Genomic DNA, 18126 nt, shown 5'->3' with positions numbered 1-18126 from the left:
TGACCTCGGTTTTGTTGTTTGTAGAAGGAAGGGTATCTTCGAGTCCTTTCAGTTCTGCAAATATTTGTGTTCTAAGGACTGGAATTTCTGGGAGATTGGAATCCTGTGGTCTACATCTGACCTCGAACTTGAGGTGGGACGAGTCTGAAAGTCCCTAATTTGTTACATAATAAAGGCTCCGTAAGTGCCTCTTAAATAAATACATGGTGAACGAACTTGTGAGAGAAGGAGTACTTACGTGCCAGGCTTTGTTCTAAGTCCTTACGTGAACCGACTCTGCTCCTCACAAGGACCCATGGAGGGAGACACTACTGTGACTTCCACCTTCCTGATGAGGACACTGAGGCACGGAAAGGTGACGTAGCTTGCCCAAGGTCACCAGCTCAGAAAGAGCAGAGCCTGGATTTGAATCCAGCCAGTCTGTAGAGCCCTTGCTCCATCTACACGGCCCCTGTTCTTGGCTATAAATGGTGGGTGGGCCAGTGGGCGGTAGGGAGGGGGGTACCCTGTGTTGCAGAGGTGGGTCTGTAATGGGGCGGGGAAACCCACACTCGCAGGCCACATCAGCACAAGGCCCTCGTGGGGTCTGGCTCCCGGGTGCCTCCTGGTCTCCCAGTGGTGGTTGCCAGAGTCATGGCGTGTGACTGTGGGAATGCGAGGCCCCGCCATCCGCTGACATCACCGGCCCCTCCCCTCCCCGAATCACCTCGACATTCAGAAACCACCAGATCATCACCTCCTTGTTTTGGGGAGACACATGTCAAATTCAAGGAGGCCATGTGCTCCACGGGAGACAGGGCTGCCACCGGGGTTGGCGGCCTTTTCTGGGGAGGAGAAAAGAGAAACTGAGGGTGATAGGGCTGAAAGGGATCTGGAGCCGCGGGAATTATCAGTGGCAGGAAATGCCTCCCTGGGGCCTTGGAAACACCCACTGCTGGCTTTGTTGGTTCCAAAGTGAACACATCTGGCACCAGCCTCAACTCTAATGGGAACACACACACACACACACACTCACACACATACCCACCAAGCCCTCACCCACTCCCCTGAAGAGTGGATCCCAGGTCCTCTCTCCAGAAAACACACCCATGCACACATTTGCCTCTAATTTCAGGTAATCATGGGCTACTCTAAGGACCGACTGCAGAGGCCGGGTGAAGACTAGGTTATAAATTAGTAAAGATCTTCTTTGAAGAGAGTTTGGCAATACAGATCAAAAGCTGTGAAGCAGGTATACATTTGCCCTAGTGGTTCCACTTTTTATAATTATTCCTAATGAAATTATCATAACCATGTGCAAAGAAATTAGCTATAAAGATATCTGGTGCCACACAGTTTATAAAAGGGTAAACTGGAAAGGGTCTTGATTTACAATGAAGACTGTATTTTTTTTAATGTTTATTTATTTGTTTTTGAGAGAGACAGTGTGCATGCAAGTGGGGGAGGGGCCGAGAGAGAGGGAGACACAGAATCCGAAGCAGGCTCCAGGCTCTGAGCTGTCAGCACAGAGTCCCACGCGGGGCTCGAACTCACAAACCGTGAGATCATGACCTCAGCCGAAGTCGGACGCTTAACCGACTGAGCCACCCAGGCGCCCCGTACGTTCTTTTCAACCATTCATGGAACATATACCAAGATAAGCCATATCCTGGGCCATAAAACAGAACTCAGCAAACTTTTTAAAAAATGGAAATCATACAGTGTGACCACAACAGACTCAAACTGGAAATAACTAACAGAAAGATAATAGCAGACTCTCCAAATATTCGGAGACTGAACAGCACATTATAAATAAGCCACGGGTCAAAGAGGGAGTCTCGGAGAAAAACAAGAAATACGTTGAACTGCATGAGAATGAAAATACTGCACGTCAAAGTTGTGGGAGCAGTGCTGAGAGGGAAACTGATAGCACAAAAATGCCAACTTCAGGCGAGAGGGAAAGTCTTCAACAATCTAAGTTCCCGCCTCAAGAAATTAGAAAAAGAATAAATTAAACCCAAATCAAGCAGAAGAAGGAAAATAATAAAGAGCACTAATCAATGAAACTGAACCACAGAGAAGGTCAATGAAACAAAAAGGCTGGTCCTATCAAATGATCAATAAAATTGATTAACCTCTACCATTACTAAGAAAATAAAGAGGGAACCTTCGGATTACTCATTTATCGGACAATCACCAGTGTTGGGGAAGAAACAGTAAACGTCATTAGGCCCTGCTACCAACAGTGGGGTGATAAGGGAACAGGACAAACAGGCCTACACCCATAAATTTAACCATGTAGAGAAAATGAACCAGTTCCTTGAAGATCACAAAGTACCATCACTAACCCAATGTGAAACAGATTATTTGAATAGCCCTGTAACAGTTAAGGAAGCGGATTTTATAATTAAAAAAAAAAAAACGTTTTAAATGTCTCTTTATTTTTGAGAGAGAGAAAGAGAGAGAGAGAGAGAGAGAGCATGAGCAGGGGAGGGGCAGAGAGAAAGGGAGACCCAGAATCCAAAGCAGGCTCCAGGCTCTGAGCTGTCAACACAGAGCCCAATGCGGGGCTCGAACTCGTAAACCATGAGATCATAACCTGAGCCAAAGCCAGACACTTAACCGACTGAGCCACCCAGGCGTCCCTGATTTTGTAATTTAAAATCCAGGAAAAAAGAAATCTCCAGGCCCAGAGGGTTTTGCCTGAGGGTTCTACCAACTCTTTAAAGAATCAGCACCCATTTTATGCAATCTCTTCCAGAATATAGAAAAAGGAGAAATACTTCTGTATCCATTTTACGAGGCCAATATTACCCTGATACCAAAACCAAACAAAGACAGTACAAAGAAAGGAAGTTACAGAGCATATCTCCACAGGAATACAGACACAAGAATTCTTAACAAAAGACGGGTTTCATATTTGAAAACCAACTGATGTCATCCACCATATTAACAGGCTAATGAAGAAAAAAAAAATCACATGGTCACATAAATTGATGCCGAAAGCATTTGAGAGGGGCGCCCGGGTGGCTCAGTGGGTTAAGTGTCCGACTTCAGCTCAAGTCACGATCTCATGGTTCGTGAGTTCAAGCCCCACGTTGGGCTCTGTGCTGACAGCTCACAGATTCTGTGACTCCCTCTCTCTCTGCCCCTCCCCTGCTCGTGCTCTCTCTCTCTCCCTCTGTCCCTCTCAAAAATAAAGAAAAGAAAAAGAAAAGAGCATTTGGGAAAATCCAATATTTGTTCATGATTAAAACCCTCAGAAAACTAGGAATGGAGGGGAATTTCCTCAACTTGAAAAACAATACACACACACACACACACACACACACACACACACACACACTACAGCTAACATTACATTTGATGGTAGAACAATGAATTCTTTGCTCCTAAAATTAGAAACTAGTCAGGATGTCTGGGCTACCTACTCTTGCTCAACAGAGTACTGAAAGTTCTAGCCAGTGAAATAGGCAAGAAAAGCCATACATATCGGCAAAGAAGGCATAAAACCGTCTCAGTCTGTGGGTGTCACAATGGTCTATGAAGAGAATCCTAAATGATATCCAAAAACCAAAACCAAAATATTCCTACAACCAACAAGTGAGTTCAGTAAGGTCTCCAGATACAAGATCAACACACAGAATTCAACTGCATTCCTACGTAGGAGCAGCAAAAACATGCAAACGGAACTTTTCAATGCAACATAGCTGACACGTTTCCTTTACTCATTTATCCGTCAAAGGACACTGAGGTTTGTTTCCGTGTCTTGGGCACTGTAAATGATGCTGCAGTGCACATGGGAGGTGCCGGTACCTTTCTCGGTTCGTGTTTTTGTTTCCTTTGGATAAACACCCAGAAGTCGAGCACGATATGTACAACACGAGCCTGGGATATCCTACGCCAGAAAGGAAGGAAGTGCTTTTGAAAAATGGGCATGTCACAAGGAAGATCAAAGAGGCTCTCACTGGCCACATCTGGAAGAATTTAAGCACCAAAATATTAAGTCCAGTGATGAGTTTTAAACCATTAAAAAAAGAAATTTACGAGCACATAGCGATGAGAGATAGACAGATGACTGATAGATAATGGGCGGATGGATAATAGAAAGATGGGTGGATAGACAGTAGGTAGATGACAGAGTGATACACAAGTAGATGATAGATGGCATACAGGTAGATGGCAGATAATAGACGACAGATGCGAGAGAGAGAGAGAGAGAGAGAGAAAGAGGAAGGGAGGGAGGGGAGGCGGGAGGGAGGAAGTGTGGAAGAAGGAAAGGAGGAAAGGAAGAAAAAAAATAGAGGACAGAAACGAGAGGTGGGGGAGGGATCTTGCTTACGGAAGAATCCCATTTCTGACTGCTCAATGCTGAGAGTCTTGGACTCAGGAAATCGTCATTTGCAGGACCTCCAAAGCAAGAACCATCAGTGGACGCCCAGCCTCGGAGGAAGTTTTGGTGGGTAGGAGACGGCCTTCATGTGTCTGTCCACACAATGCTTACTTATTCCAAGGGACGAAAGAGAAAACAGCAACCATTTTGACTCGGTGGTCAAAAATGACATCGCCCACGGTGGACAGACGGACACTGTGCCCCGTCCCCAGATGCCACGCCCCCAAGAAGGACACAACCTCACACACGCAGTCTGCTGGCCAGGAGTGCCTGATTACAAGGAAACATCAGACAAACACAAAGTGAGAAATGTTCTCTTTTGTAAAGGGGGAGGTATAGTCCTTAAAAAAGTCACTGTTGTTGAAGATAAAGAGAGGCTGTGGGAAAGTTCCAGGTTATAGGAGGCTCAAGAGACAGGACACAAAACAGCTCCCGATTATAGACTGGGTCCTGAACTGGATGGGGGGGGGGGGGTGGATATATGTTATAAAGGACTTTTTATCACAGTGACTGAGAGTTGGAACGTGGACAATTTGCTAAAAGCAGTGCATCACTGTGCATTCACGAAGTCCACAGTCGTTTATGTATTTCCTGTTCTTAGGGAATGCACACTCCCGGTATCTGGGGGTAGAGAGTCGTGATGTTTGTGTCTTACTCTCACATGGGGGCTGGGGATGAGGAGAGACAGAGAGCACAGAATGATAAAGAGTCAATAGTGACAACAGACGAGTCTGGTTAAGGGGGACGTGATGGTTCTTTGTACCCTTTTGACGATTTTTGCCACAGTTTGAAATCTGAAATTATTCCCAAAGAAAGCCTTTAAAAATTCCGTGCCAGCAAAGACCAAAGCGCCTTCAGAACAAGGCTTCTCCCTACACTCTCCACAGCCGTGCCTGGGAGTGTTCACTTCCCACCTCCCTGACAACACTAAGTGGTATCACACTTTAAAAATTTTTTTTTCAACGTTTATTTATTTTTTTTTGGGACAGAGAGAGACAGAGCATGAACGGGGGAGGGGCAGAGAGAGAGGGAGACACAGAATCGGAAGCAGGCTCCAGGCTCCGAGCCATCAGCCCAGAGCCCGACGCAGGGCTCGAACTCACGGACCCCGAGATCGTGACCTGGGCTGAAGTCGAACGCTTAACCGACTGTGCCACCCAGGCGCCCCAACATCACACTTTTAAAAAACGTAACAGGGGCGCCTGGGTGGCTCGGTCGGTTGAGCGTCCGACTTTGGCTCAAGTCATGATCTCAAAGTTCGTGAGTTTGAGCCCCACGTTGGGTTCTCTGCTGATAGTGCAGAGCCTGCTTCAAATCCTTGGTCTCCCTCTCTCTCTCTCTCTCTCTGCCCCATTCATTCATTCATTCATTCTCTCTCAAAAATGACCAAACATTTAAAAAAATAAAAATAAATGAAATAAAATTAAGGATCTGGGTAACCTGGGTGGTGGCTGTTCCTCAGAACCACTTGTAGGAGATGAGATTCTGAGGGAGCCCCTGGACAGACAGGCTGATGTCGTTCCCCTCGGTGGCCCAGGGAGGAATGGAGGCCACGGCCAGCTGGGCAGACACCTGCTTGCTGCAGGAGCCCATGAAGCAGGCAGAGGGAGGAGGCAAGGGGCACTACCACGGGGGCCACTTGGCAGCATTCCAACACTGGAATTAGCCCCTTTTAGGCTCTCGCTCATGGGAGCTCAACAAGGGGAGAGGAAAGGGCAGGTGCAAAGGCCCTGAGGCAGGAGTGAGAGTGTTGGTTTAAGAGAACGGTAGAAAGATCGGTGCGGCTGGAGTTGAGTGAGTGAAAAGGAGAGAGGTAGGAGATAAGGTCAGAGGTAAGGCGGGCACACCACACCGGTGCTATTGGCATCTTTGGGAAGGGGAAGGAGAAGGAGGGGAAGAAGGGGAAGGAGAGGGAGGAGGAGAATTATGTACAGGTATATAAAATATATAAATGTATATATATAAATCATATGTATATGATTTATTATTATTATTACTATTATTATTATTATTAAGTTATTTGTCCTGTGGGGCTCTCCTAGGCATTGCAAGTAGTTTAGCAAGTCTGACCCTCCACGACCCTAGAAGGTCCCTCTAGGCTTTGAGACGAGAACATCCCCACATTGCCAATTACCCCACACACTGCCCCCCACTAGGGGGCAGTATTGGCCGTGGTTGGGACCAATTCACGGCCGCTCGCCTAGGCCATTTTAAGGATTGTGTTCTTAAGAGAGTTCTGGAACCACTGGAGGCTTTGGGGCGAAGGGGTGACGTTAAATGATCATTCTGGCTGCACCGTGAATGGGTTTTGCAGTCCAAGGACAGAGTGGCCACACTGCTCAGCTCGGAGAGGCAGGCCGCGATGCGCATACAGGTAACACCCGCAGGGTCCCCGCTACACGCACAGTTACACGCGGCAACCCCGGGGCAAAGCAGAAGCAAGGCGGTCCGGAGGTGGCCGCAACAGTCCAGGCGCGAGAGGTCGGTGACTTGAACCGAAGCGGTTGCAATAACGAAACCGACAAATGGGGACATTGGCCATCCCGAAGCCGAGAGTATTTGCTGGCGGATCAGAGGTGCCATTCTCTAAGATGTGAAGGTGTGTGGGGGGGCGCACAGGGCTGGGGAAGAAAATCAGGAAACGTGAGCGCGTAGCTGTTACCCGCACGCCGGAGCCGTTCCAGAAGTTCCGTCCGCAGGGACCCTCTAAGGGACCAGCCATGTTTTCATGAGGCCCCCATGGCCTTTCTGCCTCCTCCCAGTTGGAGTCTAGACCTAGAGGGAAAGCAGGAGCGTCTGAGAAGCGTCCACACGCACCGCTGCAGGGTCCTTGGTTTCTCGTCACCCCCAAAGAGAGCCCATCAGTCCCGTCCCTCTGTGTCCCGCCCCCGTTCAGCCCAGACTGCCCCGTGAGGGACAGAAGTGCCCCCAGGGTCTTGGAGGTGAGCCTGGGAAGAGGGCCCGAGGCTTAGGGCGGGGTCCTCCAGAGGCTGCAGTGACCCAGCTACCCGGCCAGAAAGAACAGCCCCGCCCTGCTTTTGTCGACGAGGAGCGTGGCCTTGGGCCCCTCGGCAGGGGGCGGGGGCAGCCTCCACGTGCCCCGGAGGTCCTCCGTGCCACCCGAGGTGCCGGGCACACAGCGTTGGCCCCAACTGGAGTCACGGGCTGCAGACCCGAGCCTGGGCTCCGGGCTAGTTTTTGCCAGGCACCTGCAGCCTGCTGTGAAGGTGTTGACATCAGCCTCCAAGGCCACGGATGGGAGTTTAGCGGAACAAGCGATAGAGAACAAGAGGAAAAGTAAAGGCGGCTTCTTCTCCGCCTCAGATTCTGCCTGGCAGGCAGTTTCCAAAGGCCAGCTGGGCTCCAAAGGCCTAGGGGTGGACGAGGAAGCCACAGGGACACTCGAGTCACCCCGATGCTTGGTTTCTGACGCCTGCGGGCTGCTTGGCAAATGGATGGACGGGCAGAGAGGGTCAACAAAGACGTGTCACCCGGTCAGCGTGGGAGAAAACAAAGTAAGTGTGAAAAACAGTGGTCTAGAATTTTTATGTTTTTGTTTTTGTTTTTTTATTTTTGAGAGAGAGTACAAGGGAGGGAGGGGCAGAGGGAGGGGGAGAGAGAGAGAATCCCAAAGTGGGGCCCAAGCTCACCCGATAAGGGGCTCGAACTCACAAACCGTGAGACTATGACCTGAGCCTAAGTCAGCTGCTTAACCAACTGAGCTACCCGGGCACCCCAGCCGAATTTTTAAATGACAGCAGCTAGCACTGGCAAGGGCGAGTGCACGCCAGTGCAAGCTTTCTAAGCAGGATGTGTCAAAGGACATAAAAATGTGCCTTCTCTTTGACCTCACAATTCCTCTTGTATTTATCTTAAGACAATCATTATGGATACATGAGGATATTTACCTCGGGGCAAATCGTGCAAGTGTTGTTCATGGGATCGTTTGGTCTGGGATCAAAAAGACAGGTCAGAATTACCTAAGTCAAGAGACTAACGTGCAACGGCTGGAGCGCCGGCAGCCACTTTGAGCAATGAGGAGACCTATGGAAGGAGGCCATGCCTGGTACAATGAAAGACGTACACAGAAGGTGCTTGGATCTCTGGGGACCATGAAGCCGCAAGACCAGACTGTGATTTCTTTACCAGTTAGCTATCGCTGTGTCACAAACCCCCCTAAAGCTTAGCGGCTTCAAGAGAGAGACACAGGTAGTACACAAGTTCTCTTGAGACCTGGGCTCAGCGTTAGCACTTTATTATTTCTACCTCATTCTGTTAACCAGAGCAAGTCAGGAGGCCAGCCCAGACTCGGGGGGGGGGGGGGCAGGAAAAGGATTCTGCCTCTTGATGGAAGAAGCCGTAAGTCATGGTACAGGGGGTGTGGATACAGCGAGTGGAGAAGTGGGGTCACTGCTGCCAATGAAACTACCACAACTTACATTCCATGAGAGAGAACTACATGCTCTATTAATAAAAGCACTGCTATTTTGAATTTCTGTTTCATGCCCCGGAACCAAATCCCTACTTGGTATAAAGAGTATGGCAGACAGAAGAGTATAAGCAAAGGCCCTGTGGTGGGAGGAGCATGAAAACTTCAAACAACCGAAGTAAGTGAGGTTGGGGGTGCCAGGGGCAAGAGGATCCAGTCAGGGAGCCACTTCCCCCCAGCACCGCGTTTCCTCGTCCTCCTGTGGCCTACCCACACATCTGGCGACAGTCACACTCTCCTGGGGCAGGTTCTGGCCCAGCCCACTTTGTCAGGCACATGCTGAGGGCTGGATCTGATTCCGTGGGCATGAAGGATGAAGACAGGGTCGCGAGCTTTCAAAATTCCCATCTACCCTCTGTCTCTGAAAGCTTCGAGAGAGCAGGTAGGAACAGGGGCACGGGAGACTTAACCTGGGGCTTCTTTTTTAAAAAAAATTTTTTTTAATGTTTATTTAATTTTGAGAGAGAGAGAAAGAGGCAGAGAGAGAGAGGGGGACACAGAATCCAAAGCAGGCTCCAGGCTCCGAGCTGTCAGCACAGAGCCCGACCCGGGGCTCGAACCCACGGACCGTGAGATGGTGACCTGAGCCGAAGCTGGACGCTCAACCGACGGAGCCACCCAGGCGCCCCTACAATGCGCATCTTTATGTTCCTTTGGGCTGCGAGAACATTCCTGTGGGAGTATATACCCAAGAGGATAATTGCTGGGTCCTGGGGGCTGCACATGCTTGGTCTTCCCAAGTCCTACCGGGTTGTCCACAGAATCGCTGTTGCCGCCCACATTCCCGCCAACGCTGTCTGAGGCTCCCCCGACTCTGTCCCCACGAACACTTGGCATCATCCAGCCCTCTCGCTTTTCCAGGCTGACAGGTGTCCAATAACATCCTGCTGTTTTGAGCTTCACTCCCCTGAGAAGTTCTGACTTGGAGCATCTCTTCACGTGCTTTTGTTGGCATTTGGGTGTCCTTTTTGTTCGACGGCAGAAAACTCCAAGTAGTGAGTGTCAGGGTGGTGCTGGCCTTCTGGATCACGACTCCAAGCCGAAATGTCCGAGTCTGCAAAGGACAAAAGCAAAACCAGCCCCTGGCCCCAGGGAGCGGGGCCTGAAGTTCAGCCGCGTGCGCGAGATGAAGATAACCCCTCCCCGCATCTCTGCTTCGCCGAGTGAACCCAGAAGCCCAAAGACAAGAGGCCCACGCAGCCAGGAAGAGGGCTGGGAGGCCAGGAAGGGCCCTCAATTCTGGATGGCGGCACACTGACCCGATCGACGGCTTTTGCTGTGAACGTCCGTGCGCTGGTCCTCACTGTAGTCCCAGGGGGTTATCTGTCCGCTCATTCCGCCGGTCAACTCACATACACTGGGCAGCTACCACGGGCCGGGCGCTGTTCCAGGGACTGCGGCCACGACGGCAGACAAAGCAGACAAGGCCCTGCTCCCAGGGCGCTGACACTCCAATGGGGCTCCATTCACACTGCCCAGGATGTGCATTCTAAGCAGAAGATGGCAGGACCGGGATAGGCTGCAAAGGAGCTGCCTCGGGTTCCCCTGACTTCCTGCAGTGACCCCTTCAAGCTCTCGCTCTTCATCTATCTTCTGAGGGTGATAAAGAGAAGGGGGGCTGGGGTAAACAGGGGTCCTTGGACCGGCCAGTGGGCCCCTTCCTCATGCCCCTGGGAGCCCCTGGGCCCTCCGGCCCAGCATCAGCCTCCCACGCAGGACAGAGGAGAGGAAGGGACAGAGGTTCATCTACAGAGACACTTCCCCAGCTTTCAAGCTCCCTCCCCTGGATGCCGCACCCCTCCCCAAGCCCCGCTGTGCACCTGCTGACCCTGTGGGCAGTGGCAGTAATCGGCAGGGACTTACCTTCTCAGGTGAGAAAACACAGCGGCCCTGAGCCGGAGGGGAAGTCAGAGGAGAGAGGATTTTAATTCTGCCCAGAGGAAGGGGGTGCAGAATACGGGGCTTCCCGCGACAAGGGGCTAAAATCCCAAATCTCTGCTCTAGTGTCGAAGGCCTCCATGATATGACCCACACCAGCCTTTCCACCATTGATGCCCATCCTCCCACCGCCTCCCTGCCACACACACACACACACACACACACACACACACACACACAGGGAGGTCCATTCTCTTGTTCCTCACTCAACCTTACCACCTCCTTGCCCCAGATCTACATGCAACGGGGGGGGGGAGGGGGGGCGGCTGAAGATGGCGTTTGCTGACCCCCCACGGGAGAAGTTTTGAGCTTGGCATTCAAGGTCTCTACAAACAGGCCTCTGCCTCCCTTCTCTTTTAAATTTTTTTTTCTTTTTTTTTTTTTCAACATTTTTATTTTATTTTTGGGACAGAGAGAGACAGAGCATGAACGGGGGAGGGGCAGAGAGAGAGGGAGTCACAGAATCGGAAACAGGCTTCAGGCTCCGAGCCATCAGCCCAGAGCCCGATGCGGGGCTCGAACTCACGGACCGCGAGATCGTGACCTGGCTGAAGTCGGACGCTTAACCGACTTGCCTCCCTTCTCACCACTAGCTTCCACACACCTAGGAAAGAATTCTGAGCTCTTGTCCCCCACATGCTACCCTTGCACGCCCTCCCAGCCAGCCATTCTGCCAGGCCCAGAGCGGTGGAGGGGCGGCCCGTGGAGCAGGGAGAGCTCTTTGGTCCCCACCCCCCCCCACCCAGACGAGTAAGCTCTAAAGCCTTTAGCTTGGCATTCAAGGCTTCTATGATCGGGTCTCTGCTGACCTGTCCGCCCTTAGTCTCCACCAGCATAAAGAGAACTCAGAAATCTGGTTCACCCGTTTCTATCCTCATCCTGTCCAGGGATTCCCCCAGCCTCCCTGCGGAGATGAGCGCCCAGCCCTCCTTTCGGGAAAGGGAAGCCATGGCTACCTGGCCCCTCGTGAAGCCCAGGAAATAGCCCACGGTGGTGACCAGAACCACACCAACCATCACTCCAAGTACAATGCCAGCAACGCCCCCTCCCCAGGGATGGGTGGTCCGTAGAATGCCCTGGCCACTCTCCGCCGAGGCTTCTGTGGAGACGGGGGTAGGGGGAGACAGGAGTTGGGGAGGTTGTGGCAGATTTCCCAGTCCTAATCCCCGGAACCTGTGACTGTTCCTTTATGTGGTAAAAAGATAGTTTGCAGATACGGCAAAGTTAAGGGGTCCTGAGATGGGGCGATTGGCCTGGATTACCCAGCTGGACCCTAAAGGCGAGTGTGCTTAGAAGAGGCAACAGAGGGGCGCCTGGGTGGCGCAGTCGGTTAAGCGTCTGACTTCAGCTCAGGTCACGATCTCGCAGTCCGTGAGTTCGAGCCCCGCGTCGGGCTCTGGGCTGACGGCTCAGAGCCTGGAGCCTGTTTCCGATTCTGTGTCTCCCTCTCTCTCTGCCCCTCCCCTGTTCATGCTCTGTCTCTCTCTGTCTCAAAAATAAATAAACGTTAAAAAAAAATTAAAAAAAAAAAAGAAGGAGGCAACAGAGGGAGATTTGACAGAAGAGAACAGGGCCACGTGGTAGGAGCAGACAGAAACAGAGGGAAACCGGGTCAGAGGTGGTGCCATGATGCTGGCTTTGAAGATGAAGAACCAAGGAATGCAGTTCTAGAAGCTGGGAAAGATGAGGGAACACATTCTCCCCTACAGCTTCCCAGGGGGGCAAAGTCCCGCCAATATCTTGACTTCTGCCCCTGGCAGACTGATTTTGGACTCCTAACCTCCGGAAGTATATAAGGATACATTTGTGCTGTTGTAAGTCACCACACTTGTGGCAATCGTTTACAGGAGCCACAGGATAACAATCCAGAGGCCCAACACCTCCAGGAACCACCCATTCACCCTGGATTTCAACTGCCCTGTCAACCGAGCATCATTAATCTAGAGTGCCCCCCACCCCCACCCCCGGGGCCCAGGAAGAGTGAGCTCATTGGTTACAGCATACTCGTGGAATTGAAGTTAGTCTGTCCGAACTGAGGCCAGAACCGTGTGTGATCAGCACCTGGCCAGACCCCGCTAGGACGGACGAATAAGGGAAGCGAGAGAGGTCAGCAGTCTGGCTTCTGGAAACAGGGGGCTCTGGACACGCTGGGCTCAAAGAACACATTGGAAATACTTCGAAGTAAGGACTCCGGGCTTAAATTCCGGCTCAGCCACTTTCTAGCTGAGTGATCTGCAGCAAATTACTAGACCTCTCTGAGCCTCCTCCTCATCTAATAAGGGGAGACAACAGCAAAGGTCGATCATGAGCTTGTTAGGGTGTTAAAATGGCTGCAAATTCTTTGTCACTCCTTCCACGGAGAGGATGAGGCTGAGACCCCTGCCTGGAATCTGGGCTGGCCTGGGGCTGCTTTGGCAATAGCGTAAGACAGGGACTCATGACTTTCCTGGTGAGGTCGTAAGAGGTCACGTGGCTGCCAGATGCCTTCATTTCCTGTAGCTGCCGGAACGAATTTCCACCAACTTAGCAGCTTAAGGGAACACAAATGTCTCATCTGACGGTTCTGCAAATCAGAAGTGTAACGTGACTTAACACAGCCGCATTCCTCTGGGCTCCAGGGGAGAATCCATACCCTTGCTTTCTCCAGCTTCTAGAGGCACCTGCGTTCCTTGGATTAGCTCACACCCCCCGCCCCCCCCCCCCCCCCCCCCCCCCCCCCCCCCCCCCCCCCCCACCACCGTGCTCCGACCTCCCTTCCACCACCATATCTCCTCCTCTGACTCTGGCCCTCCCGCTTCCCTCTTATAAGAACTCCTAGGATTACTAAGGGCCCATCCAAATACTCCAGGTGGATCACTCCATCTCAAGATCCTTAACTCAATTACGTCGGCAGAGTCCCTCTTGCCACGGGAGCTAACATATTCACCAGGTCGAGGGATTAGGATGTGGACATCTCCGGCAGGACGCTACTCGGCCTGCCACGGTTGGATAGACATCCCCTCTCTGTGCCTCAGCCTCCTCCTCCTTAACATGGGGATTAACGGCAGTGCTCACCTCTGAGGTTCTTGTGCGGACTAAGTAAGATCACGGGCCTGGCGAGAGGGAAGGGCTCAAAAGCATTAGCTGTTGTCTTAGTTTAGAATCTCCCAGAAGAGGACTCTTGAGACTTCCTAGTTAATTTCGGAAGCTCAAGGAACAGTGATGGGGGGGGGGGGGGAGGTGACACAGAGCAGGGAGGACAGATTATAAGGGGAGGGGGGCCACTATGCCAGCTGCCACAGCTAGTAACCAGAGCTCAAGCCTATAGGAAAGCAGAGCAGGTGCAAGGGCACTGGGGTATTTTTGCCCCCATTTCTCTCAGTCATTGCCTGAGTGCTGTTCCCACAGGGTATTAGTTCTGAGGCACTCCCAAGTTGGCCCACGCAGGGAGAGCGGCCTTCAGAGTGGCCAGAAAACAGTCCACAGGCACCAAGATGCATGCTGGAAGTCTACTGGAACACCATGGAGCATCCAAGGGATGCGGGCAGGGCTCTGAGAGCGCCCCTGCAGCTCTTTTTAGTATTATGGGACAATGTAGCTACATGGGACAAGAATTCACATAAGCTGTGTGGAGTGATCCTGCGGTCGTGGAGGAGAGGGGTCACATCCACCTGGGGTTGCTAAGGGCACAGCCCCCCAACTCTTAGTGCCTGCCAAGGCCACTGAGCCTCCAGAGGTATGGGATCCCCAAAGAGAGCTGCGAGCTTTTGTGCCACGGGTTATCCCCGCCTCATCCCCTTGACCATAACGCATGAATTACGCATCAGCAGGCAGTGGCCAAAGCAAGTCGGGGCCCCCAAGGAGGCAGAACCGCCAATGCCTCCCTAGCCTCAAGAGGCCGGAAACTCTTGACGTCAAATTGTTCAAGTGGAAAGGGATTTATTGTCAGAAGACCGAAAGGCGACTCCGAATCAAAGGCAGGACGAGGCTGGATCTCACGGACCTGAGCAGCCAGGGCCCCCCTACCCTCAGGGCGGCTTCTGTCCTTTCCCTGAAGTCAGACGAACCCCTTCACACCCCACACACCGCATGGCCTCCCTCACCCTGTTTCCTCATCTTGTTCTCACACACAAGAGCGATAATACTGTCTCCTTCCCATGGAAACGCTGCCGGGTCCACAGCCTGGCTTTGTGTGTGCTGTTCTATGCATGGTTTATGTATTACATATGGACAAACTATGTATTACATACGTCATATATAACGCTTATCACAATCATCTTCTCCCTGGCAAACCCTCCCCACCAAGGCGAGAAAATGGCTACCGTAGGCCCCTGACTTCATGCTTCCAAGTGAGCTACCTGCCGGAGGGCCCCTGACTCTCTGGTTTCAAATCCCAGTGACCGGGCCTCCCAGCTGAAGCCTGCTGGTGCCAGTCTCGGACATCCCAAGGCCTCTTTTCTAGAAAGTTCATGGAAATGGAATCAGACGTTACGTGGTCTTTTGTGTTCAGCTTCTGATAGCCTCGTGAGTCTGAGACTCATCCCAGCTGCCGTGTGGATCGAGAGTTCATCCTTTTTTATTGCCAAATGGTGTTCCACTGCGGGGATGTTCCACAATTTGCTTCTCCATTCACCAATCCAATGGACAATAGGGTTATTTCTAGCTGGGGCTGTGATAGGGTCCCCTCCCTAAGGAAAGAAAAAAAAAACAAAACCTCAAGGCAACCTGGCTATATGTGTACTGACAACGTCCCTCATGACCTTGTAACATGAGACCGCTTACTTAATCAGGCTGCATGTTTGTGCGTTACCACGTGGGACACAAAGAAGTAAAAAATGTATAAAAAACTATGCCACGTGGTGTTTGGGGCTCAGCTCTTTGGATACGAACCCAACTGAGCAGTGCCGGCAGGAATAAAGTTGCTTCCTGGAAAGAAACGCCTCGGTGTCACGACTCTCTGTGCAGGAAACCTGCTACATTACTTGGGGGCTCATCCGGGATTCGGAGACGGTGCGCTTGATCCGCAGGAGACTAGCCCTCCCGGCGCACCGGGGCGAGGACCCCGTGTGCACCAGTGGAACCCGTGAGGCCCAGGAACCAGTTCAGAGACTGGTAAGAACCCAGGTTCATTTAGGCAGACCTGCCCATAAGAGTCAGAAAGGGAGCCTGATCACCTCCCAGTCCTAATTCCACAAGGGACGAGGAACAAAGCTACAACTCTAAGGTGATGGGCACTGGATGCTGGGCAGCAGGTTGGAGTTGCCATGATTGTGTATGGGGACTTGTCTCTCATTCATTTCCTGGGTCACTGACTATGATAATCAGAGCCAACTGTCTCTGGTTACCCTACCTGAGAACGGGGACTTCAAGGAATATTCCCAAGCAGGTGCTGAAACGCCTTTGTTTCGGGGAAATTCCCTGTCTTCTCTGGACTGACATGGACTGCCTAATTCCACTAGTGGAGAACAAAACAACAACAACAACAACAACAGCCTGGAGTCTGCTCCTCTGTCTGAGCTGACAAGATTTAAAACTGGGAATACTCTTTCGCCGCCTTCTGCTGGCATTGCGCCCCTTCTGCCTGCCCTTCCCCCCCTCCTGTTTCTGCCCCCACTTCGGGGGGCGGCTTGCAAAACTGGCTCCCCGATGCCTCAGGCGCCACAGCTCCTCCTCCCACCCTAGATTTTGAGGACCGAAGACTGCCCACCTCAGATCTCCCGACCGACGTCCCAGGTAAAAAACAACCATGGGGAACAAATTGCCTTACATGGACCCAAGTAAAACATTCTCAGTGTTTAAGCTAAGTTTAAGTTTGCCGGTTTGAGACAGACAATGTTTCTCAACATTAAAAACAAAAACAAACTTTTATTCTACCTAGATTTACGAAAGGTCAGATAAGTGGTTAGCTCTGTTCCGATCTGTTAACAAAAGGATGACTTAAAGTGATGGCTGATTTTGCCTGTCTCAAAATTTTCATGAGTGATTGTGAAGATAGCTTTCAAAGTCTTTGGTAACCTAAAATGTTAAACTTTTGCTTGCACGATAAATTGAGATTGAATTCATTGGATATCTAACGAGATAAGAGGCTGAAGCACTAATTACTAGATGCAGGGTTGTGCTTCTGACTTGTTGCAAAAAAACTAAGGATATTTGGAACAGTTGAAAAACATGCTTTGTGCTTAGTGGGTTCATAAGTCTGCCATCTAAAAACAAAATTCTGATGTAACATAGAGTTCACAACTGGTCATTACTTAGTTTTCACTGGAGACTAAAGTTTCTAAGAGTTAAAATTCTACTAAATGTAGTTAAAACGGATTTAAAAAAAAAAAGCAACGCTGTACGTAGAAAAGTAGGAGATACAAAAGAAAGATATACAAAATGGAGATATATTTTTGCTGCAGGTAAAAGAAGTAATTTTGTCCTAAATGAGACTGGCTATTTGGAGAGAAATGGCTTGGGACAACATCTAAATGCAAAGAAAAGTTGTAGAAGTTTCGTGAAGGAAAATCTTTAAAAAGAAAGTGTAGGGGCGCCTGGGTGGCTCAGTCGGTGAAGCGGCCGACTTCAGCTCAGGTCACGATCTCGCGGTCCGTGGGTTCGAGCCCCGCGTCGGGCTCTGGGCTGACAGCTCGGAGCCTGGAGCCTGTTTCGGATTCTGTGTCTCCCTCTCTCTCTGCCCCTCCCCCGTTCATGCTCTGTCTCTCTCTGTCTCAAAAATAAATAAACGTTAAAAAAAAAATTTTTTTTTTAATAAAAAGAAAGTGTATGTGTGGTCAGGACGGAGTAAGGTTAAAATAAATGGGTTTTAGAAGTACACGGGGTTAAGATTAAAATTCCTCCTTTCATCCAAAGGCTGGGAAAATAATGGCAATACCCTTGGTGCCGGCCTCCAAATCCTTCCCTTTCGTGTTGTTCCTGTTCAGCCGAGAAATGGATGCCTCTGCGGTAGGAGGGAGGGACGGTCTATGAAGGGCTTTTACCGAGATACATGGGAGCCATTTTACTAAACTTAGCTCACTGTGTGCCAAAAATGGATATCCACATGGCGGAAACTTATTTAGTAGGCATTGTTGAAAAAGGCAGGAGAATAGACCTCGACTTTGGCCCTTTAATGCCCTTCCCTCAACGGCCATGATCAATATGGAAGTTACTGTTGGGCCAAAATAAAATGAGTACATACTACGACAACCAAGAAAGTCTGGCCTGGTCACAGTGCATATCCCCAAGGTCCTACAGGTGGGAAGCAGAGGGGTTAAAAAAAAAAAAAAAAAAAAAAAAAAAAACAGGAAATGTCACAGAAACTGGTTTGGATCATCCGGCAGAAGAACCAAGCGATACTTGGAGGTCT

General features: G+C 50.7%; 1 protein-coding gene and 2 long non-coding RNA genes across 6 annotated transcripts in view; 1 reads left to right on the top strand and 2 right to left on the bottom strand.

Annotated features, from left to right (window-relative positions):
• The window catches only part of CEACAM20 (CEA cell adhesion molecule 20), a 32484-nt gene extending 25323 nt beyond the window's left edge, over positions 1–7161 (bottom strand). Inside the window, 1 exon segment of the mRNA XM_045045905.1 lies at positions 7035–7161. Within this exon segment, the coding sequence (XP_044901840.1) occupies positions 7035–7094 (60 nt within the window). The 5' untranslated portion in view covers positions 7095–7161.
• Positions 7162–7315: 154 nt separating this feature from the next.
• Positions 7316–8868, top strand: LOC109494776. Its single transcript, XR_002149818.3, has 2 exons — positions 7316–7887; positions 8250–8868. It is a non-coding gene; the product is annotated as an uncharacterized LOC109494776 (long non-coding RNA).
• The window catches only part of LOC123382230, a 35460-nt gene continuing 25927 nt past the window's right edge, over positions 8594–18126 (bottom strand). For 3 of the 4 annotated variants that reach the window (XR_006590275.1, XR_006590276.1, XR_006590274.1), the window contains 2 exons: positions 15137–15466; positions 8594–10454 (listed from right to left, as the gene is read on the bottom strand). This is a non-coding gene — a long non-coding RNA (uncharacterized LOC123382230). The remainder of the gene's footprint in view (positions 10455–15136; positions 15467–18126) is intronic. The other variant, XR_006590277.1, reaches the window with a different exon arrangement.

The sequence above is a fragment of the Felis catus genome, chromosome E2 (assembly GCF_018350175.1).
Source record: "Felis catus isolate Fca126 chromosome E2, F.catus_Fca126_mat1.0, whole genome shotgun sequence".
NCBI lineage: Eukaryota > Metazoa > Chordata > Mammalia > Carnivora > Felidae > Felis > Felis catus.
This window is presented reverse-complemented; position numbering and strand designations above follow the sequence as displayed.